This window comes from Lissotriton vulgaris, chromosome 5 (assembly GCF_964263255.1).
Source record: "Lissotriton vulgaris chromosome 5, aLisVul1.2, whole genome shotgun sequence".
Lineage (NCBI taxonomy): Eukaryota > Metazoa > Chordata > Amphibia > Caudata > Salamandridae > Lissotriton > Lissotriton vulgaris.
This window is the reverse complement of record NC_141693.1, coordinates 1,602,331,227-1,602,356,708: the sequence shown is the minus strand read 5'-3', so window position 1 is coordinate 1,602,356,708 and position 25,482 is coordinate 1,602,331,227. Positions and strand designations below refer to the sequence as shown.

The 25,482-nt window shown below is 45.6% G+C and overlaps 1 protein-coding gene across 1 annotated transcript in view; it reads left to right on the top strand.

Annotated features, from left to right (window-relative positions):
- The window catches only part of REC8 (REC8 meiotic recombination protein), a 579,900-nt gene that overhangs the window by 516,919 nt on the left and 37,499 nt on the right, over positions 1 to 25,482 (top strand). Inside the window, exon 18 of the mRNA XM_086920433.1 lies at positions 12,144 to 12,250. Coding sequence (XP_086776559.1) covers positions 12,144 to 12,250 — 107 coding nt within the window. The remainder of the gene's footprint in view (positions 1 to 12,143; positions 12,251 to 25,482) is intronic.

Sequence of the window (25,482 nt, the reverse complement as noted above, 5' to 3'; positions counted from 1 at the left end):
GTATCACGAGATAGGTGGCTCCTCCCCTGGACTGCAGTGCGCATGGGCATCGCCTCCATCCCCAGATTGTTTTTTTCCGCCATTGGGTTTGGATGTGTTTCGGTTCCCTCTGTCGGAATCGATAGTTGTAATACTTTTCTAACTCGAGACCAAAAGGTCTTTAGGCTGGGCGTCGGTATCGTTTCGTTCGGGTTTTTGTCTGTTCTCAGCTCCGAACTCTTGCTACCCATCCGCGTGCTCTCGGCGCGGACGGGCCTACTCGACGCTCCGGACATGGAACGAACTCCGTTCAAAAGGTGCCCGGTGTGCACCTCCAAGTATTCACACCTCGATGTGCACCCGGTGTGCAACAAATGTTTATCACCGGACCATGATGAGGCCAGGTGTATGGCCTGCTCGAAGTTCCGGTGTAAGAAGACTCTCAAGATTCGTCGGGCCGCTAGACTCCAGACCCAGTTATCGGCAACCCCGGCGCCCCCGCCGGACGACATCTTCGAGGAATCTGTTGAAGACGACGATGTCATGCAGGTTTCGGACTCTAGCCCCGCGTCTGAAGGGGATGCCTACGACGCGGGAGACGAAGACTTTGACGAAGCCGGCGACGAGGTAGGGGACGACGATGGGGCCATTGCCACCGTGGGGGATAGCTCAGAGGAGGAGCGTCCCCAGACTGACTCAGGGGTCAACCCCCTTCAAGCAGCCCAGGTCGAGGGATCGCCTTCGGGCCTTACCCAAGACCTCGTGATTAGTCCAGCAGCCCCGCCTCCGGGCCCGGTCACAGACATTTCTGGTGCGCCACTCCCGTTATCAAAAACGAAAGTGAAGCCATTGAAATCCACTCCTCCGGTTTCGAAACCGAAAGTGAAAGCTGCACTGGTGCAGAAGGCTCTGGAGGCATCGACTTCCAAGAAATTCAAAATGGCCGACCTGAAGAGCCGTGCCAAGATGGCCGACCCGAGGGCCTCGGGGTCGACGCCGAAGGCGAAGGCGACCGACGCGGCCGCATCGGCGCCGAAGATGGTCGAGGTCGATGACCCGAAGAAAGCTTCGAAGAAGCGTCAAGGCGATTCCACGGCTCCGCCCGTCGGGGACAAGGAACGTGAAGTGTCGGCTCCAAAAACGGTGCCTCTCGCCGACCCGACTCCCGACTCGGGGAGATCGCTCGAGCCGGTCAAGCCCTCCCCAGCCTTGAAGAAGAAGGTCGCGGAGTCCCTGCAGCGGATTCGGAAAGAAGCTGTGGTTCCCGAATCAGGGGTTGTGGTGCCGAAGCACACACCAAAGCCCACAAAGGCGCAGACGCCTATCCGCTTTACCCTGCCGCCGAAGTCGACGCCGAAGGCTTTCGCTCCGAAGCATGGGGCAGGCGTGCCCTCGAAGGAGGTGTCGCCGCCCAAAGCGGCACTGGTGGTGTCGAAGCCTCGGCTCCAGCCACTTGCAGAGGAGGAGCGTCGAGAGGTCATCATCGACGCCAATACCGGGAAACTGTCTCTCCTCAAGAGGAAAATCACCACGGAGCCGGTGTTGGAACATTTTCGTATTCCTCTAAAAAACAAGATGGATTCTGCGGGTACTTCGGCCCCGATAGAGCCTGCATCTCCACAGACTTTAGTACATTTTCCAACGCGTTCCAACGCAGGGGATGGTGACGATGAGGAGGTCGAGTACAACTATCCGGCGTACTCGGATCCGGAGGAGGAACATGAGCCTTGGTCTGGCGGAGGCGACCCTGAGGACCCGCAATCAGGTCAGGAACCGCAGCTCTTTGCGGCAAAGATCTCACCGACGGAGGACTCGGCAGCCTTCAACGCTTTGATTGAGCGAGCTGCAGCTAACCATGATGTCGAGCTGCATTCGGATCCTGTGGATGTGGACTTTTTGTTTGACACTTTCTCAGTGGCTGAAAAGTCAGTCAAGACATTGCCAATGCTCAAGGGAGTGCTAAAGCACGCGACTGAGGTCTTCAAAGAGCCCACTCGGGCGCGTGTCATCAATCCTCGCATTGACAAAAAATATAAGGCAGCGCCCTCGGATCCAACATATATCAAGGGACACTTGCCACTGGACTCGTTGGTTGTATCCAACGCACGCAAGAGGGCGAACTCGCAGACCACTGGTGACGCTCCTCCCCCAGACAAACAGTCTAAAATATTTGAGGCCTCAGGGAAACGGATTGCTGCGCAGGCAGCTAATATTTGGCGAATCTCGAACACACAGGCCCTACTTGCACGCTACGATAGGGCTCACTATGACACCCTAGAAACACTGCTGCAACACTTGCCTGACCAGTACAAGGAGGCAGGGGAAATGTTAATTCAGGAAGGAAAGCTCATTACAAACGCTTCCATCAAATGTGCGCTGGACGTGGCTGATACAGCCTCCAGGGCAGTCAACACTAGTGTGTTGCTGAGAAGACATGCATGGCTTAGGATATCAGGTTTCAAACCCGATATACAGACAACCATCCTGAACCAAACAGTTAATCCTGACCACCTGTTCGGCCCTGAGGTGGATGCGACACTGGAAAAAATGAAGAAAGACACAGACACTGCTAAGTCCATGGGGGGCCCTCCAGTCTCAGCAGTTTCGGGGTGGTTCCTTTCGCCGCTCCAATACCAGAGGCACCTCAAGCGGTCAGGCATCGCAGTCCACACAGTATTATAAAAGTAATACCCAAACCTCATACACCAACAAGGGTAGAGGTGGCTACAGAGGCAACAACATCAAAGGCAGGGGACGTGGAAACAACAGCTCCAGGTCCACCACCGCCACCAAGCAGTGACGTCTTGTCACTGCCCCCCGACCACACAACACCGGTCGGGGGGAGACTCCAGCAGTTCCTGCCCGCGTGGAAATCCATCACCACGGACAGGTGGGTCAAGTCTCTTATCCAGTACGGTTACTGTCTGGAACTTACTTCCACTCCACCAAACATACCCCCAAGAAGCCGTCCTATGTCCGGCGAGCACTTGCACTTGTTGCAGCAGGAAGTTCAGGTCATGCTGCAAAAAGGGGCAATAGAGCTCGTCCCACTACAAGAAAGGGGAACAGGGGTTTACTCTCTGTATTTTCTAATCCCCAAAAAGGACGGATCCCTCAGGCCCATCCTGGACCTCAGGCCCCTCAACTGGTACATTCTCTCGGAACACTTCCATATGCTCACGTTACAGCAGGTACTCCCTCTGCTTCAACAGGGGGACTTCCTGGCTACGTTGGATCTAAAAGATGCATACTTTCATATCCCCCTACATCCTTCCCACAGGAAGTATCTCAGATTCACAATTCAAGACCAGCACTACCAGTTCAGGGTTCTGCCGTTCGGGGTCACCACAGCGCCATGGGTCTTTACGAAGTGCCTGGCGACTGTGGCGGCGCATCTCCGATGCCAGAACGTCCACGTGTACCCTTATCTGGACGACTGGCTCATTCAGGCAAAAACAGAACAGCAGTGCGCCGACCACGTGTCCCGCACCATTCATCTCCTGCACGATCTGGGATTCTCTCTGAACTACCCGAAATCCCATCTCCAGCCCGCCCATGTACGACAGTATCTGGGCGCAACGATAAACACTGTGGCAGCCACTGCGCAGCCAAATTCAGTGAGAATCGCCAGTATCCAAACTCTGATCCAACGATTCAGGCCTCAACACTCGCTTCCAGCGAAAGTGTTCATGCAGTTGATAGGCATGATGGCCTCCTGCATCTCCATTGTCCCGCACGCGAGACTACATATGCGTCCGCTTCAGGAGTGCCTAGCACGTCAGTGGACTCAGGCTCATGGGCAACTGACAGACCTAGTGTTGGTGAGCGGTCGGGCATACAACTCTCTGCATTGGTGGAATCCACAAAACCTTTGCAAGGGCCGACCATTCCAAGAGCCTGTGCCACAGATTATCCTGACAACGGACGCTTTTCTCCAGGGATGGGGAGCGCATGTACTCCACTACACGGTGCAGGGACTATGGACACTACAGCAAAGGAAGATGCACATCAATGTGTTGGAACTGATGGCAATCTTCATGGCCTTGAAGGCGTTCAAAGTACATCTGTGCAACAAGGTCGTGTTGATCCGGACGGACAACATGACAGCCATGTACTACATTCAGAAGCAGGGAGGCACACACTCTCCGCAGCTGTCTCATCTGGCTCAGAGCATGTGGAAGTGGGCCATTCAGAGGAACATCTTCCTCATGGCAGAGCATCTCCCGGGCAAGGACAACCAGATGGCGGACCTGCTCAGCAGGCACAGCCATCAAATGCACGAGTGGGAGATACATCCATCAGTACTCCAACCGTACTTCCAAAGGTGGGGTCATCCAGAGATAGACCTGTTCGCCACAAAGGAGAGCGCAAAATGCCAAAGCTTCGCCGCCAGGTTCCCACACCCGCAATCACAGGGCAATGCGATGTGGATGAACTGGTCAGGCAGATTTGCGTACGCTTTTCCCCCAGCACCTCTGATACCGCTGGTGGCACGCAAGCTCAGGCAGCACTCGATGACTCTCATCCTGGTTGCTCCAACGTGGGCTTGCCAACCATGGTACACCACGTTTCTGGAACTCTCCGTGGTACCGCATCAAAGGCTTCATCTCACTCCCAGCCTTCTGACGCAGAGCCATGGCGACATTCAGCACCCAGATCCGCAACAGCTCAACCTGGCGATCTGGCTCCTGAAGTCCTAGAGTTCGGCTACCTCAATCTTCCCCCCGATTGCATGGACATCATTCGGGAGGCAAGGAAGCCCACTACTAGAGCTTGTTATGCGGCTAAATGGAAGCGTTTCGTTGTTTACTGTGTAAACCACGATATTGACCCGCTAGATGCTTCCATTCAGAATATCATTTGTTACCTGTTCCACCTGTACCAATGTAACTTGGCGTATTCCTCTATACGCATTCACTTGTCTGCAATGGCAGCATACCTCCAGAATAGGCAACACCTATCACTTTTTAAGGTCCCTGCTATTAAGGCTTTTCTGGTAGGACTCAAGAGGGTCATTCCACCACGGACTCCACCAGCTCCGGAATGGAACCTCAACGTGGTTCTTACTAGGCTGATGGGTCCTCCCTTTGAGCCACTGCACTCTTGTGAGCTTCAGTTTCTGACTTGGAAGGTGGCTTTCTTAGTAGCAATCACATCGCTACGGAGGGTTAGCGAGTTGCAGGCGCTCACCATCCAAGAACCTTTCTTCCAAGTACACGCTAACAGGGTGGTGCTCCGCACTAACCCCAAATTCTTACCCAAGGTTGTGTCTCAATTCCATATGAATCAAACAATTGAGTTGCCAGTGTTCTTTCAGAACCCAGAGTCGCTGGCGGAGCGGATGCTCCACACCCTTGACGTTAAAAGAGCCTTAATGTACTACGTTGACAGGACCAAAGATTTTCGTAAGACCAAGCAACTTTTTGTTGCTTTTGCCTCGCACCACAAGGGAAACGCTATCTCCAAAGTTGGGATCGCTAGGTGGATTGTAAAATGCATTCAGATCTGTTACGCTAAGGCCAAGCGCACTCTCACAATTCCACCAAGAGCCCACTCCACCAGGAAGCTGGGGGCCTCTATGGCTTTCTTAGGTAATATTCCCTTAGAAGATATCTGTAGAGCAGCCACATGGTCTACCACACATACTTTCACTAAACATTACTGTGTAGACGTGCATTCCAAACAGCAAGCAGCTGTTGGTCAGGCTGTTCTCAAGACACTTTTTCAGACTGCTGCAGCTGGCACGGGCGGCCGCCAATGATGGGAGGACTGCTATGTATTCTATGCACAGATATGAATTCAGCAGCCCACATGCCTCGAACTGCAAATGCTACCAGTATGCATCTGTTCTTGGCATGTAGGGCTGCTGACATGCATATCGCCCACCCTCCTCCCCGGCGCCTGTAGCAGCTGTAGTCTTCATACATATGTATATGTTCATATATCTGCTCGCAGCATACGCATCATTCACATACTTCACTCCATCTTTGCCAATGGCTAAAAACAATCTGGGGATGGAGGCGATGCCCATGCGCACTGTAGTCCAGGGGAGGAGCCACCTATCTCGTGATACTTCGAAGACTCTTCCAGGACAACAATGTGCAATCATCCGGACCCAACACTAGGCGGCGATCTATGCACAGATATGAATGTCAGCAGCCCTACATGCCAAGAACATATGCATACTGGTAAGTAGCATTTGCAATTATGAGCGTCATTTCCGAGACTCGAACCCAGTTTCCCAGCTTTGAGGTCGACTGCTGTAGCCATAAGGTGACATCCTATTTGATACGACCTAGGCCTGGACACTATGATCGTCAGTAGAGGGTAGTCTGTACCATCATGGTGTTTTGGTACCAAGCATAGTTATGATGTACAAGCTTCTCAAGTGATGTGCAAGCATCACTGATGGACATCCATTTGACGGCACCCAGCACTTCAGAGTTAAGTTTCAACACTAGAGCGCATCAAAGTAGGCAAAGCAACAGTGCACGCTCTTGACACAGTCTGATATTGGACCTCTGTCTTTGACTACACAGCAAATGTGACGAGATAAATATAAAATATAAATGCACCTATACTGCTCATTCACCTTCTGAACTCCTGCATGGCTATATTGTGGGTGCTGTAGCACCTACCTCACCCTGAACAGTTACTCCCTGGCCAGCCAGATGAGGGACACTTTGCCTGGTCAATCATGCAGGATTTTCAGATCTGACAAGGGGGTGTGACAACTTTGGTATTTATTCTAAAGGTTAAGATTCTGTGGTTAGAAGTATCCATCAGAAGTTACTTTCCTTTTGTAACCCTCTTTCTGATGGATACTCTTATCTAACTGCAGGTTCCTCACCAACCTAACCTCTTTCCTGTTTCTGTGAAATGGAGTCCGTTGGTCCAAAATATTTCAAATTATAGATATGCGCTCTGGCACAATCTGATTACTGAGAAATGTATTTTTTAACTCGCGGACAGATATCAGAAATTACCTGTTGTCGACGCACAGAGGTTGAGGGTATATTATATCCCTGAAGTCACTTACTGGGTGGGAAAGACCTGACGAGGAGCAGCACAATACCACCTTCCGGATGAGAGGGAATTGCTGAGAAAACTCTCTGGATCCAGTTTCTAATCTGGGGTATTCACAAGAGGTAACTTGTTCTTAAAACCATGTTGTAAGTGCCAAAAACAGATGTCTGTCTGGACCCACACAGCCTTTTTCCGTTGTGTCTCAGTATCAAGCACGACTTCAAGTCCTGAGTAAAATGCTCCTTTTAGGCATATGATGGTCTTCAAGAAGCAGAAAGCCAAACTATCAGTCAATAATTACAAGAAACTAGGTGGTTCCAATCCAGTTTGCCCTTTTAAGTTTCCTGGGTCATTGTTGAGTCTGCAGCAGATTTCGGTCTGCATGGAGGCCATGCTGTAAATGTTCAACTTTGGCATGCCTCCATAAGGAGCATCTTTAGTCCCCACTGACCTGTTGGATGCCATTTACACTTCCGCATGCGGGTCCTCCCCAGCGCCAACTAACTCTGTCCAGAGCGAACCTACTCTGCCTTCGGCAACAGGCCATGCCTGAACTTCTCTGCCAGAAGCCTTCTGGTTCTGGCTTCACTAGTGCAGCTACAGATGATATAAAAGTTGGGTACAATCCGCTGGCACCAGCTCCTGATCAGTCTTTTGCAAGATTTTGTCCCATGTCACACAGCGCTATCACTGTATTGCACGTTCTGTGCAAGAGGGCTCCCCAACAGTGCATCTTTCTCAGGAACAGGTTTTTTGATTGATAGAAAATAATTTTGGATGTGATTCAGATGTTCTCCAAGGTCTTGAACCGGTACAACATAATAATGGTTATGAGGCAGATCAAGTGCTATATTACCCTGATGCTGGCTTGTACAGTGATTCACAAAATGCCAGCCATTTGATATTTAGCCTAAATCTGCTCTGGGATGTGGCTCGCCTACAGAGGAAAGTGTTTCCTTTGTGGTGGGTGGTAGGAGGATAGCTGAAGTTTTGCGAACTGCCCCTCCTGGCAGAAGAAACCAAAGCTGGTTTACTAAATGAGATACTCAAACAGGGATCCTTCACTAGCGAACCTCTGTTGCCATTCAGTGAGGCTTTTGATGATCCCAGTATGGCTGCTTGATCTATGCCTCTCTGGTCCAGGCCACCCCGTTGTTCAGTGCCATATACCCAGCTCTTGGATTTCCCAACTTTTTGAGTTTAACACTGTTTTTAAAATACACTCTGTCTTTTAGTCCATTACACCCACACTATTTTGGACATACATAGTATGCATTATTTTACCCTCAGTCCCTGAAGATATGAGTGCATCTTTCGAATAAATGGCTCAGGATGGACAGGATGCCGCCAACAGATTTTATACTCTGGTCTTAGTGTTAAGGGTAGCTATGCCATGGGTACTATTGTGATTATTATATAAACTACCCGGATGTGCTTTGCTGGATTTTCCTGAGAAGTCAAGGCTTCCTGGATGGACATGCCCTTTGATGGGGTAAGGCTGTCCGGTGAGAAAACCAACTCAGACTTGGAGATATTTACAAACACTATGAAAAGTTTGAAGGTTGTTCCAGAGGACTTTACACCAACATCAGCCTTCCTAGACACTTAACAGTCCACACAGACTTTTTGTAGCTCTAGGTGCAGAAGCGGTACCAAGGGAAGAACACAGCCACAGCTGTATTAATCCTCCCCCTTTCCTGTTAGTGCCTCCAAACTACTTCAGATTGCCCTTGAGTGAGCACCTGAACCTAGTGGGGGGCGGAATTCAGCATTGTCTGTCCTACTAGTGTGCAATAACTTTTGATCAGTGGGCCCTTCAGATTGTTCAGATTAGCATGCTCTACTGTTCGTGGCATATGAGCTGTAGATCATATGCTGTACATAGATCGCCATCTAGTGTTGGGTCCGGATGTTTGCACTTAGTTTTTGTTCGAAGAAGTCTTTCCAGTCACAAGGTAGGTGACTCCTCCTTTCGGTGATAGTGCGCATGGGCATCGACTCCATCCGTAGATTGTTTTTTCTGCCACCGTGTTCGGATGTGTATTGCTGCGCCCCAGTTTGGTACCGTTTTTGGACCACTTCGACGCGCAATCCACTTCCCTCGACTGTATTGTTATCGATCGCGGTTCACCATTTGATGCACGTCGTCTCACCTTGGAAAACCTTTGTTCGGGAAACTTGTGGCAGGCCGTTGGGCCTACCTGCGCCGACCGCGCTAGCAGTCGATGTAACGGACTACCTTCAATTACTGTTCCAGGTGTCGTGCTAAGTTTCCAGGCACCAAAATGCACAAAGTGTGCAACCTCTGCTTGTCCCCGGAACACGACGAGAACGACTGTGTCGCGTGTTGATCGTTTCGATCGAAAAAGACACTTCATGACCGTCTGGCTCGACGCCACCAGATGCAACACCAGAGCGGGTCTGCACAGGACATATTCGGCGAAGATTCCGACACTGAACATCAGGCTCAAGGAGCCGAAGAAGAAGAAGAAGAACAGATCACCGTGTCCAAGGCCGACTCCGACATGGAAGAAGAGGAACAGGTTACTCCGGGTCAGCGTACTGTGAGTAAAGATACCCCTTGGCCCCTCAACATAAAACAAAGGCTCCGGTCCATCCTCTGCCCTCGGACCAGGTCGGCACTGATAAAAAGTTTCCTACGTCCCGCCCTCGGGCCAAGCTCCGAAACAGAAAGAGAAGCCTTCCGGCTCGGGCTCGAGCCGGCCCCACTCTGGCGCCAAACCAACACCTTTGGCGCCGAAACACAAGTGCGAGCATGAATTGGTCACAGTACCACAGTTGCAGAAGATTCCACCTTCAACACCGAAAGGGTTGGAGCCGAAAACTTCAACGCCCAAAGGCTCGTAGCCAAAACCTTCAACGCCGAAACTGGCACATAAAGAGAAAGACACTCCCTCTAAAGAGCCTCGACCCGATACCCCGCCTTCGGATCCGATACAGAAATAACTGCAAAATCATGCCACTCTTCCAAAAAATTGAAGATTGACCTATCTGAGGACTACTACATTCCTCTCAAAAGAAATGTGATAGTTCCACCTCCTTCTCCGACTGATCCCAACTTGCTCATCACGCCATCAAATTCACCACCACCACCCCTTTCACCTGACCCACAGGATGAAGGGGATGGGGATGAGGATCAGGATAGGCTACACAAAACTGACCCTTGGGAGGATTATCATAAAGACCCAAACATAGACAATGACCCTAATTTGTATCCCTCTAGACCAGGGGTCTTCAAACTGTGGGGCGCGACCCCCAGGGGGACCGTGGAGCGATGTAAAGTGGGTCGCGCCTTCCGAGTCACATTTCTGCTTAGGCCAAGGGCTTTAGCCCCCCTCTTCCCCTGTCCTGTGTCTCAGCCCGGGCTGCTGCAGTGCAACTCAAGCTGCTGGGGGCTCAGCTTGGCAGTACCTGGAGTCTTATCTCCGGCACGGCCGTCAGAGTTTTTCACAGGTCTTTAAAGACCATTTGCATATTTACATGCCTTTGTAAACTGCTTACAGAGGCTTAGTTTTTTTCCTGGTTCCAGTACCCCTGTCCCCCACTCTGCCTATTCCTTACGTTTGTATTTTACATTTTCTGCAGTAGTGTCAAAAAGTATTTTTCATAAAAAGGAATATAAAGTAGGGTTGTCAAAAGACAAATGCCTGCCGTGTTCTGTTTAAAGAGCCTGCAAAGATCTCCTCTTGACACTAAATAGACTTATAAATAAAAAAGTATGTATTCATTCATTATGTAACTTTTCTGTCTTTGTTCTCTTTAATTATGAGTCATGGATCATTGAGGCAGCCCTAGAACACAATTAAAAGGGCTTTCTATTTATATTTGCTGTTCGAAGTATGCTCAGATAAGTGCTGAAAATACAGCTTTAATTGACTGCTTATTTTTGTACTGACTGGGCCATCAAAATAATCTGCTGGCAACCCTAATCATAAGACTGGAAGTTTGTTGCAGGATCAGCACATTATTTATTTCCTTCACCCTTGATCCCAGATTAATGCCGCAATAGTTTAACCTAGATCCAACTCTACTCCGCCGTCAATAACATGCAGAGTTACTTCATGTGTCTGAGAATGCACCCTATATTCAGACAACTCGTTCCTCATTCTCGCCCTTCACTTTCATGCTCACCTTGCACTCACAGCAATCACAATGCATTCATACTGATCACCATGCACTCACACCATACACCCTCTCACCCTACACTCACAGTGATCACTCTGCACCCGCAATGCACTTGCGCTGTTCACCCTATACCTCACCCTGCAGTCACACGAGTACACTACTCATCCTGCACTCATGTGACACTTGACTCACCTGTCACCTCTCACTAATCAAAATGCAATTCACTCAAACAAGCCCATCAGTAATCATACATTCATTCATCCCATTCTGAACTTGCATCCGCACCCAAATTCATACGCCACCTCACTCACCCTGCAGTCACTCCTCTTACCCTACTCTCACACTGTTGCATCGCTCACTGTGCACTCACATGGGCACTCTTGTCACCCACACAGTGCAGAGGGTTAATGTGCCTGCTACAAAGAATATGTACCATGCAGATCACAGAAATGAGTGTGAGTAAACTATGAGTAGCGCTATAAAAAAATGTAATGTTTGTCAGGAAGGTCCTCCTGGGGCCCTGTTGCAGTCTGGGCAATGCAGTCCCACCAAGATGCTGCCCAGCCAATCTCCACTAATATCGTAGACAGTATACTGAGGGACAGAATATCGAAAGGAAAGTATTTATAGATTTTCTGTACCTAACTCTACGTGCATGTTCCTGTGTTTATCTTCAAAGTACATAGATGTGAAGTAAAGAATAGTAAATCTATACTTCCCTATGTGCACTTACCTTTCAATATTTTGTCCACGTTGTTAGTGCGCCACTGTATTCTTGTATTCGATATTCCAGAGTGCAGTCTGCACGCTCTAAAGTGCTGCAAAGACTGGAAAACTGTAGAACGTTAATCTGGGCAATTAGATAGTAGAGGTGATGGCCTGAATCACTCAAGACACTGTGATTGTGGCCACTATCATTGATGTGAAAGGCCAGAGAAAATCCTGTGAGCATCCCAGCTGTGGTACTGACTGCAGACTGTCTCTTTTTTTAGAATGCTACATCACCAAATTGAGCAGTTTGGAGAGACCGATTTTGAGACCTTGGTTCCCTACACCTCTTCGCGACGGATCGCTGGAAAAATCTTCTTCTGTTGCTTAGGTAAGAAACAGTCAAGGATAATCAGCGTGAAAGAAATGGACATCAAGAGAGATGGAGAGAGAGAAATAGAGATAGGGAGAGTTGGAGCAAGAATGGTAGAGAGATGCATACATAGAGAGTTAGAGCAAGAGTGATAGAGAGATGCATACATAGAGAGTTAGAGCAAGAGTGATAGATACATACATAGAGAGTTAGAGCAAGAGTGATAGAGAGATACATACATAGAGAGTTAGAGCAAGAGTGATAGAGAGATGCATACATAGAGAGTTAGAGCAAGAGTGATAGAGAGATACATACATAGAGAGTTAGAGCAAGAGTGATAGAGAGATGCATACATAGAGAGTTAAAGCAAGAGTGATAGAGAGATGCATACATAGAGAGTTAGAGCAAGAGTGATAGAGAGATACATACATAGAGAGTTAGAGCAAGAGTGTTAGAGAGATGCATACATAGAGAGTTAGAGCAAGAGTGATAGAGAGATGCATGCATAGAGAGTTAAAGCAAGAGTGATAGAGAGATGCATACATAGAGAGTTAGAGCAAGAGTGATAGAGAGATACATACATAGAGAGTTAGAGCAAGAGTGATAGAGAGATGCATACATAGAGAGTTAGAGCAAGAGTGATAGAGAGATACATACATAGAGAGTTAAAGCAAGAGTGATAGAGAGATGCATACATAGAGAGTTAGAGCAAGAGTGATAGAGAGATAAATACATAGAGAGTTAGAGCAAGAGTGATAGAGAGATACATACATAGAGATTTAGAGCAAGAGTGATAGAGAGATGCATACATAGAGAGTTAGAGCAAGAGTGATAGAGAGATACATACATAGAGAGTTAGAGCAAGAGTGATAGAGAGATACATACATAGAGAGTTAGAGCAAGAGTGATAGAGAGATACATACATAGAGAGTTAAAGCAAGAGTGATAGAGAGATACATACATAGAGAGTTAGAGCAAGAGTGATAGAGAGATGCATACATAGAGAGTTAGTGCAAGAGTGATAGAGAGATACATACATAGAGAGTTAAAGCAAGAGTGATAGAGAGATGCATACATAGAGAGTTAGAGCAAGAGTGATAGAGAGATACATACATAGAGAGTTAGAGCAAGAGTGATAGAGAGATACATACATAGAGAGTTAGAGCAAGAGTGATAGAGAGATACATACATAGAGATTTAGAGCAAGAGTGATAGAGAGATGCATACATAGAGAGTTAGAGCAAGAGTGATAGAGAGATACATACATAGAGAGTTAGAGCAAGAGTGATAGAGAGATGCATACATAGAGAGTTAGAGCAAGAGTGATAGAGAGATGCATACATAGAGAGTTAGAGCAAGAGTGATAGAGAAATACATACATAGAGAGTTAGAGCAAGAGTGATAGAGAGATGCATGCATAGAGATAGTGGCAGAGAGATCTAGAGAAATAGCTAGAGATATATATAGGGCTCTAATATGATTTCGTTGAGGATTTTGAATTTTCTATGTGGCCCAACATTATAACAAATGCATGAGTTAAATGCACAAACTATAAATAACATTAATTTAATTTGGAAAATATGCAAGCTGTGAAAATGATAAAAGAATTAACGTTTTGCGCTATCTGTGAACAAAATTAACAAACTACATGTCCCAGAATGCCTGTATAACCTACAGGAAGTGATGTAATCCCAAATGGTTTCCCCCCCTTCTTTTCTTCTTTATTTAAAAAGCAAAATGTTGTCAAATACACTAACCTGTGAGCAAGGTCTCCGTAGAGACCGAAACGCGTTAGGTTTTGCTGGATGCTGAAATAAAGAAACTGTAATTCGACTTAAAACCCGGTGTGGTTTTTGAATTTTTCACACGGGAGTGCATGAGGAAAAAACTTCCCTACGGGAAAAGCTGAATTTTTGTAACCGCAGCGGGTCCTGCTGCGCCTCGCGTGCACCGCCCCAGAGCACCGGGAGCCTCCGAACTTGGGCCAGACTGAATTTTATATATATATATATATATATATATATATATATATATATATATATATATATATAGAGAGAGAGAGAGAGAGAGAGAGAGAGAGAGAGAGAGAGAGAGAGAGAGAGAGAGAGAGAGAGAGAGAGAGAGAGAGAAGTAGAGACAGGGAGTTAGAGCGAGAGAGATCGAGAGAGTGAGAAAGACAGTGTGAGAGAGAGAGAGCCCAAGCCTGATTTCCTCTCCTCTCAATCAACAGGTTTCTCAGGTGGGCCTTTTTAGCTCGCAAAAAGAAAAGGCAACAAAAACATCAGGGGACTAGAGTTATTGTTTTTGTGAGCTTCCTTTTCAGTAGTGCCACTCAGTCTTGGATCTGCTACCTCCACCTGGTTCACCCCGATTGCCATCCCTGGTCAGACCTAAGAACCCTCTGCAAGACAACTGTCAAGCTCACAGTTGCTGGAGATTGGTCAGAATGACCCTTTGGATCTAAATCCACTAGATTTCGGGAGGGCAAACCTGCTGAATTTTACCATGTGAAAAAAGCTAGGCAAATAATACAAACTCTACGATAAGCACCACATTTCACATGTTCTGCTGAAACTCGTTAATACCATCATTTATTGAAGCCAATAAATAACAATCCCCGGGCTATCGCTAGTTATCAAATGCAATAAACAAAGCAGCAGTTATGCCGGACTCATAATAAAGGCCTTGTACTTGCACATGTTCCTGAGCAGTTGAAGAAGTCTAACCATTAATGAGGCATTCTCTAGAGTCCACAAGTGCTTAGCCTAAAGGAAAAATCAATGAGATTGTCACCAAGTTAGAACACCTAATTAGGATTCTGGGTCGGTAACATTGTTAGTATAATTTAATATTTTGTTTCTGCTCAGCTGGCAGACCCCCGGGCACTGGCCTCAGGAGTCAGTTCATACCAGCTTTCTCCCCTGTGTGCTAAGGTTGTGAGACCTAAAATGCAGAGCAGTAGTATTGATCGCCAATAGTCCAGCCCATGCTCCTGTTCCCATTCCAAATGGCAGGTGTTAGTAGGCAAAGTTATAAGTCCAGAATTTGAAATCTGGCCCCATTTTGCCTCATTTCATCGGAAGGAGCCAGTGGCCACCTCAGCAGGTGCCCTGCTGTCGAGGTCCGACCCGGTTTATTGTCGGGCCATGTGAGCAGCATTTCTGCCTATCCCTAGTATGAGCATATATTCTATTGAGGGTGGTCGATTTTAACAGCCCTGCTAGCCAGTTCCACTAAAGCTGATCTTATCTGAATTTCCAACGTTAGGCACATTTATGAAGATTATGACACCTGATTTGAGAACCTATTTTAGGGACTTCAACTAATATGTCCAAAACCAGGTATGTTTGAACAGGGATGTCCCCTGGATGGCGTGCAGGCGTTTGTCCCTGCTCTGACGGCTTGACTATATGAACCTGGTATCCTGGCTTTAGATTCTTGGCCCTGGCGTCACAGTGATCTATTGTATGGACAGTGACCTAGGCCTGTCCCTGACATGAGGGGTCCTGGACTTGACCTGTTAACTGGTGAAGTGCATAAAGCGTGCCCTCATTTACTGACATTGACTACCATCCCTGTCATGGGTTTAGTACATAGAGTGGTGGTGTGTTTTTAGAATCCTTAGTTGTATCAGATCTTTTTATCTGAGTCACTAGACTGGAGGGCTACTAGCCCACCCATGTAAAGTTCTTCTTCTGTGCACTTTCCCAGTTCATAGCGCTAACATCTTGAATGCATGTAATGCAAGTTGATGGGTTTTGTAGTTCCTACAGAAAGTATACAGGATCTGCGCGTTTAGACAACATACAATGTAGGATTTGTGCCAGACAAACTCTGACCACCCCCACCGGGTATGTTGGCCTTTGTACCAACTAGCTCACTGTGCCACTAGAATCTCCTCTTACCAAGGAGAGAATAGTTCCTGGCCACCATTGAACATGACAACCCTGATACCGCTGGACCGTGGAAACAATATACTACCTTTCAATCAGTCACTCGTGCTTACTTAGTCTGTCTCAGAGAATTACACAAAATAAACAGGCTGGGTGTTTTCAAAAAGCATTTATTGAACAGTTGTTATTCTGGTGTAAAATAAATGAGCTGCAGCACCCATTAGCCAGTATAGGATATACATGATTGGCAGTACTATAAAGGTAAATGGATGGTATAGCTCTACCATCTTACAATAATCATAAATACATCCGAGTATATAAAACACATGATAAAAAGATGCGTACTCCTATAATGCTTCCCTAACTAGATGTACCTAAGTGTACCTAGCATGGTGATATGTGTTAAGCCAAGAATCCCTCTAGGATTTAGTTGACCCCATTACCTGAAGTGAGAGACTGGGGGACCCCGTCCTGGTCTCAAGTTGGACACCCCGCAAGGGATGTTTTAGGACCACTGCAAGCTGGAGTGTCTGCATGCAGGAACCTCAGTGTCTCTGGTCAGTATGTCGGCCGGCAAGTCTTGGTCTCCTCTGTCTTATCTTAGCAAGATGTGATGCATATATACCCATAGGTCTCCCCAGGGGTCCTACCCTGCTGTGTTACTGTGTTGGACTAAGGATGACGTTGGGCATGAACTTTGTACATAGATTTTATACCGGAGATGATAGTCCTGCTGTGCTTTCAAGAATCGTCATGCATAATGTATGAGATTTCGAACTAGGGAAAAGCTGCTTCTGAAGGCAGTGTAGTATCTAGGAAAATGGTCAGTCCCTGCAAACCGTGACAAGTGTAATGTAGTAAGAATATAGGTGAAAGGTAATGAAGTTACTGAGGCCTATATTATGGTACCTATATGGAATACAACCAATTTGTGTAGCCTCCATGGTACTTGCATGCTGTTTGTGAATGAGCTAGAGTAATAAAGGTCTGCGGTATCCATTTTGCATACTCCTGGGCTGTATTTGCACAAGGTGGTGTTACGGAAAAAAAATATGAAATGGCTCAATTGACAATAATGCACAGAATTTAATAAGCGTGGAATGTCTGTCAGCTCTGGGGAACTGGAACTTCAAATTTCAATACAGAGGATAGTTGCTTTTATACTTTTTTAAAGTGAATATGTCATATACAAATAAATTTGCATATTTACTGATAGGTTGTTCAAGCATAGCATCATTATCAAAAAAAAGCAATACTGTTCTACTAAAATAACTGATGAAATGGCTGAAGGATGCTGCCTATCTACTCAAGTGGTTTGCTACAATTCTACACTGCCACTTGTACTTCCTGTGTCTGGCTTGTCTGGCTTCAAAGCATATCAGTGCCCTACTCCTACATGTCTAATGTTCTGTGACTTCTAATATCTCATCTGTCCACCACCTCTATTCTGCTTTTTCAGCTTATTTTCTTATTTTCCTAAAAGCTCGTTCCCTCAACGGGAACCTGTGGCCTTCTCTTCTACAGTAGTGTATAAATATATTTCCCTATTCTACCAGAGCTTGCATCTATTTCCCTCCCTCCAAATCTTAACCATATTTGTGCTGCTTTTTTATTCTGCCTTTGAAGTAAACCTGGGCCTGTATCTTTCCTTTTACACGTACACCTGCACGCGTTCTCTTGCTGATGTTTGCATTTACGTGTATAGACATCCTTAATTTTTGACAACAGTGGAAATGAGGTTTGTGTTCACAGCCAGTGGAAGTGTATTACTAAAGTTGCTTAGAGAGAAGGCCTCAACACTGAGGTGAGGGGATAGAGAAATAGGTCCCGTAGATATTTATTTTGGGCTTTTGCTTAGCAAGGAGCTGCTGATTATTCTTCCTGAACACTGTCATTTGGTGGACGGCAAGTGTGAGGGGTGGGGCTGAAGACTCTGTGCAAGGTAAGGAACCCTTTAGCGGAGGCCTGCCCTTTTGTCTTTCTCAGATTACTTTTTCAGTGGGTAAAGGCAGCCAGGTGCAGAAGAAACCCCATTCCTTTTTGTGCCTCTGTTGTGCCCTCCTGTGGTAGGCTTCACACTACTCTAATGTTCTATCTAGAGAAGAGCCTAGAAAGGACATTTGAAAAGAGAAAAACCTTAAGCCAGATTTACAGTTTCAGACAGCGGCGGCTGGCAGAAGTAAACGCAGTGGGGCGGTTGCGGGGTGGGGCAAAGTCGACAGACAACAGAATAGGTATAATTTAATAAATAATACCTATTGCACTGTCTGTAGTCTTCCCCTGCCGCGCCCTGCCCCATCTCACGGCACTTACCTGTGCCGGCCGCCGCTGGTTTCAGACAGTGGATACACATCTGCTGTTTGCTATTTGTGTATGAAACTGGGGCCCTACTACCCAACTACTGCACTTTTTGTCCCAGTTCCAAACTGTGATGGCCAAAGAAGGAAGTGCTCAGCAGAATAGTCATACGACTGCTGCGCAGCCAAGATTGTTGTCTGCCCGATAGCCAGTTTCCCAAAGGTAACATGATGTCACCTGAGGTCTGGGTCTCTTGCTGTGTTGTAACAGCTGCATTATTGTCCAGAAGTTGCTAGAGGCCTGCCTGTCTGCTGATAGAAGGGAAGGATCCTGCCTACCTTACAGGACGTGGGTCCTGAAAGGTGCAAAGAGCAGTGCGACCCCAGTGTCGGCTGAGAGTGATCTGTTTGGCCTGAACAATAACGGGCCGACAGACTCTTTTGCCACTTCATGGCAGGGACTGCAATTACTGTGGCACAGTGAAGGCAGCGATTGCTTGTTGTGACCGGCCTGTGTGTTGCCACAGCTGCCAAGTCGAAGATCTGCATGTGCACGGATGTGCCTGCTCAAGTTATGATCTGCCTCTGTGTGGGCGGAACTACCCCAGTGTTGATAGGCCTGTACATGTCTACAACTGCGAAGGTGATCAGTCGAAGTCATGATCAGCCCAGATCACACCGACCAGTCCACTCGTGAATCCAGGGACCTCACTACTCCGAGCCCTGAATTAATTGGCAGCATATTACCCTGCTAACATTCTCAATATATACTGAGACAAGGATAAGTGGAGCATAATTGGAGGAATAGTGCTCTTTGACTACATACTACCTTATCTAGAGGTTACTCTAAAATTGTTTTGCAACATACTTAAGAATACCAGAATTTTTTACCTCCCACACTGTCATATCCTAACAGGAGGTCTGGCCTCGGGACCAATACAAAGACCAGCCCTGATGAAGTCATAGGGACATTTCCCGGATACGACGAAATATGTATTGGCTAAGGCTAAAAGAAGATCATCTGAAGAAGATGAAATAAAACAAAACACCAGAAAACCAGACAACCGATATTTAGCATATTTATTAATTCTGATTATTGTACAAAACAGTAACTGATTTAAATGGCGTGTGCTTCAAACCCCTAATTATTATTTGCTGAAAAACCTTTAAACTCGTGTTCTTATGCAACCAAACTAAGGGGCTCATTAGGATTGCGGTTAATCCTCATCCTCCTGGACGGCGGAAGCCACCGCCGGCCCGGAGGATGCGGATTAACCGCTGCGGACTGAAAAAAGACCCCACGCCAGATTAGGATGGCTGGGGGATCTTTTTTCCGTCCGCCGCGGTCACCTTCCGACCGCGGCGGAAAACCTCTAACATGGCTGGCAGTGTCTATCAGACACCGCCAGCCATATTAGGATGTCAGCGGTGCTATGCATTTACACGGCGGCATTTCCGCTGTGGAAAGGCATACAGACTTTTCTTTGGGGCCCATTGCGGGCCCCCAGGGGTGAAGAGGGGTGGGGGGTGCACATGGGGGGTACCTATGGTACCCCCCTGCCTTTGCGTGCACGAAGCGGCAGGCACCACGTGGTGCCTGCAGCTTCATGCACGCAAAGGAAAACTTGGTGTCTACAAAAGAAATGATTATAAACAAAATGTTAAATGGCTGTGTACATCATACATTTTCTCTTTATCTTTTTAAGGCAATTAAAATGAAAGGAAGCAAGAGTAAAAACAATTCTGACGGAGACTTCTTTTTGATTTCAGAGTAATTAATAAAATGTTATACATACATTTATCATCGCTTTACCATTATAGGGTAACTGCCCTAACTAGCTGTTCCTTTCAATGACACTTCTAACCAAAGATTCCTCACCATGTGAGTGTTCCCAAGTGCCATGCTGGATCTTGAAAACTCAAACAGCAGTGCTCCTGCATGCTGGTAGGTGGTGTCATGCGACTTCGTGATGATGCTGTTCTGCTCCGGAAGTGACAAACAAAGATGCATCTACGCACCAAAAGTGCTCGCTGATGTCAGTTCATTCTGTGCCTTCAAACACAGATCCGGAGCTCCACTCTTTCTTCTCTCTGCGATGAGATTTTCTTGCAAATTTCCACTGTGCAATGAACATGTCACCCCTTAAAATGACAGGGTTTCATCCTTGTAGGTACTGTCACTAACAGATGTCTATGACTGTGACATATCCCCACGAGATGTGCCTGTGGTATTTGGGTTCAAGTCACAACCCCAAGACCTGCGATGACTGCTCCCAGAGGATTACAAAAGCCATCCAAGAATGTGAAGCGAAGCTTCATGTGCCGAAGCACTGGAAGCCTCATCACCGGCCCCTCTCCAGGCTGAAGTCGAGAGCACACACTCATTTCCAAAGTCCTTCCTATAGCTGATTTTCTTCGTGGTCGAGGAGCTGATTACTTTTTTGGTCCAGATACATCCCGAGTCCCAGGGTCCGTTAGTGATGTCATAGCAAGTCAATGCCTTTTGAGAGTATCTTTTGCACACTCCCGACGTCCTCTTCCGTGCCTTCAGGCCCCATATATTCACATAAGCCTCCAGTCGGGTTACTGCCTGTGGGCTTGCCACCAGAGCCATCTGTGTGTAGTGTAGAGTCGGGTAGTCTTGAAATCCTTTATTGGCATATTAATAAAGATCATATGTACAACAGGTGAGTGCCAGGAAGCAGCATACACTCTTTAAGCTACTGGACAACTGACCCATAGAACCAGAATGGCAAATCGCCATACTTTCTATGGCTCTGGCATCACGAGCATTTAAAGTAACATAACACAAGGAATTTGTAAATAAACAATATAACCCCCCCCCCCCCCCTTTATAACAAAAAAAAGAAAATATACAAAGAGAAAATAAAACAAAATGAATTATATAACATATTACTAAATCCATGAATTATATAACATATCCTTTAAGCCAGCCCGGTAACACTCTTGTTCTTTTCCCAAGTACAGACTCAACAACCTTAGAAATACCATCTCCAACCCTTTCCCTCCTTACAGGAAGAGGATGCATTTTCCAAAGAAAGGTCCTTTGGCTGTTCATATGTATTTCCCACATCACCAGCTAATTGAGATTGCAGACAACTATTCTCAAAGTGATCCTCAAGCCATTCAACATCATTTTGATTGTTCAACTCCTGAGAACCCATAATCCCACTTTGTTCTGGATTAATAGCAATCTTTTTAAGATTCCACACTCTACCATCACATAGTCTCATTGAGTTCCTCAAGATTTCTATTACTTGTCTAGGTGGTTCATAACGGCTTTCACCTTTAGGTACCTTAAAAGGTTTTTTAACCCGTACCCAATCACCTACCTTAACTTCAACATCTTTGGTACTATGATGTTTGTCATAGAATTCTTTGTTTTTGGCACGAACAAAATCCAAATCATTCTTTACTTCCACAGGAGACCATAGTGTAACTTTTCCATCCAATAGCCAACCAGGGTTGAACTTGCAACTGGGTGACCTACCTCTCATCATGACAATTGGAGATGATCCAGTGCTAGTCTGAGATGTTATCCTGTACGACCCCACAGCTTTTTGCACTTGAACTTTCCACTCCAACCTCTTGCTAACAGACGCCTGAATGATCCCTGTAATTACCCTGTTAAACCTCTCCACTGTGCCGTTGCCGCTTGGGTTATATAAAGCTTTAGTTTTATGTTTAACACCGCATTTCTCAAAATAATCTTTTGCCATCTTAGACATAAATTGTACTCCATTGTCTGTTAAAATACAGACAGGCAAGCCTTCCATAATGAAAATTTTATCAAGAAACTTGAGAACAGTATTTGTGTCTATTTTGTCAACAAACCTGACAATGTGCCACTTAGTGAAAAGATCAACAGCTACTAATCCAAATTCCTTCAGTTGGCCAATAGGTCCAATAATATCCACTGCAACAGTATCCCATGGGAGATCTGGGATCTAACCATCACTCATTGTAGGATTCAACGTTCTAAGTGTTTTATCAGCAGAATTACAAACCTCAAATTCCCTCACAAAACTTTCAACATCCTTATCAATTCCTGGCCACCAAAACATGCCTTTAACTATCAGTTTGTTCCTTACAGTCCCAAAATGGCCCTCATGGCACAATTGCAGAATGTTCCTTCTCAATGAAACAGGGGGAACAATTCTATCACCGCTCAACAGTATATCTTTCTCAAGAGACAATTCCATATAAACTTCCCAAAAGGCATTTAAACTTCCTTTTATAAAGTTTTTCCTAGGCCAACCCTTACAAATGTAATCCATAACATCTTGCAAAACCATATCCTTCCCTTGTTTTTCCATCCATTGATCTTTGCTGATAGATGGTGCACCAGAATCATGAACCAAAGCCACAGTAATATTGCCTCAAGGATCATCAACACACGCTTCAAGTGGAGACGGCAATCTAGATAAACAATCCGCTATAAGATTTTCTCTTCCAGGTAAGTAAACCATTTTATAAATGTACTCTTTCATGCGCATGGATAATCTAGCTAGTCTCGCCGAAGCTCCTGAAATACCTTCACAAGACAAGATGCGAATTAAAGGTCGATGGTCAGTACAAATAATGACCGGTTTACCCTACACAAAAGCCCAAAAATGTTCTAAGGCCCATGCATACGCCAAGGCTTCTCTCTCTATAATCGGATATCTTCCCTCAGCATGAGAGAGTGCTCTTGAAGCAAACAAAATTATCCTTTCCTTGCCATCCAATCCTTTCTGTGATAATACAGCTCCGAGACCCTTATCACTAGCATCTGTAGTCAATAAACACTCTACGTTAGGATCAAAACTAGCTAACGCATTCACATTTTTTAAGTAAACCTTGATCATTGCAAATTCATCCTGACAAGCCTTAGTCCACTCAAACTTTGTATTTTTCTTGAGCAAACTACGAATGTTATATACCTTCGATGCAAAATTATTGATAAACTTCGCACAGTACTCTGCCATGCCAAGAAACGCTCTCACTTCTTCTTTAGTAGTAGGTGCAGATGACGTTACAATATTTTCTACCAGTAAAGGTTTAGGCCTGACTCCCTATTCACTAATAATATGGCCCAAATAAGACACACTTCTTTAACCAAATTTACATTTAGACATTTCTACTCAAATCCAGCTGACTGCAACGTATTTAGAACCTGTTTTAACCTTGAATCATGTTCAGTTTTATTTGCCGCTGCCACCAAAATGTCATCCTGGAAGAATGAAACCATGTCCATATCTCTCAAAAATCTATGCATGAAACGCTGGAAGACAGCCGCAGCTGACGTCAGCCCAAACGGCATGCACCTGAATTGGTAGCAACCGAAAGGCGTGATAAATGCCGTAAGCTTCCTAGTTTTAGATTCTAATTCCACCTGATGGTAAGCGAGCGAAAGATCAATTGTTAAAAACCATGTGGCACCTCTTAATGAAGACACCATTTCGTTAATCTTAGGAAGCAGAAACTTCTCAATCCCAATATCATTGTTCAGGTGGCGCACATCAATGCATAAACAAATTTTCCCATTGGGTTTTTAGGCAACCACAATGGGAGAAATCCATTCAGATGTTTCCACCTCCTCGATTACTCCCTTGGACAACACGCCTTGTAACTCTTTCCTAATTTCGTCCCTGATCAACAAGGGAATAGGTCTTGCTTTGTGCACTTTAGGTTCAGCATTTGCTTTCAACACAATTCTTAGTTCAAAACCCTTCAATGCTCCTAGTTCTTCACCAAACACTTCAGGAAAACTTTTATACATTACATCACCCAACTTGCTGCACTCATCCATGATCAAAACTTTCTCTTTGCTATTGGGGTCTAAAATTATGTTTAAGTTCTTTTGATCAAACCACCCAAGCACTGATGGTCCAACCTTTGCCACATACAACTTCCCCCTAGTGGAGCCACCCTTGAACAAAAAGGTAAGCCATTTAAAGCCCAACATCTCAATGTTCTCCCCAGTATAACTAACAGGGCAAATGTCCAATACATTCAATTGGTCCCCAATTTTTCCAATACATTTTTTCCTCCAATTTTCCTCGTTAACAATGGTGTAGGGAGATCCCGAATCTGCATATACATTTACTATGACACCTCCCAAGGATATCTCGCACACAGGTTTACCCTCTAAGGAATTTTCTGTGATGTTTATAACATAATTCCCTCTTACATTTTTAAAACATTCATAATCCAATACTTCATCTTCCATTTCACCACCTTCCACATCCCAAATATATTTCACATTAGCGCGTTTACGGCACATTTTACTAAAATGGTCCATAAGTCCACAAATCCCACATTTCTTCTTTAAAGCAGGTCAATATTTACTAAAGGCTAAATGTTCTTTACTGTCACAATGATAGCATCTTCTTTCTTCTATCTTCCTATCTTTACTTTGATACTTGGCAGGTTGACTCATCCATTTCCCCTGCGATTGCTGATGAAAACTCTTAATCGGTGTCTGAATTTTACATATAGCTCCTGATGTTTTGACTGGACCTTTATCTGTCTCCTTAACAATTGTTGCACATCTGCCTGACATTTCTGATTTTCTCATTATAGCAACTACGTCGTCTAGTGATGAATCACCATTAACCCACAGACGGTCCTGCAAGGTAGAATTGTTATTGTGCATGACTAATTGATCACGTAATAGATCATCGTGCAGTCCTCCGAATTTGCAAACAATAACCAGTTTTTTTTAAATCATCGATCCATTCTTCAACTGTCTCCTCCTTTTTTGCTTCCTCTGAAAGAATTTATGTCTTATAAATCCAATACTGACTTTTGGAGCAAAGTATTTATCCATATCTCTAAGAGTGTTTTCAAATACATCTAAATCTGGATCCACATATTTACTCATTCGTGAGTGAGTTTTCAATCCTATAGGCCCTAATGAATGCAACAAAATTCTCTTTTTCTGTTCAGCTTTCATCTTTTTAGCCTCATCAATAGCTTCAATATAATTAATGAAATATTCCTTCCATTCAATCCATTTGATAGTAGGTTGTGTACCTGTTGCCCAGAATGGTTATGG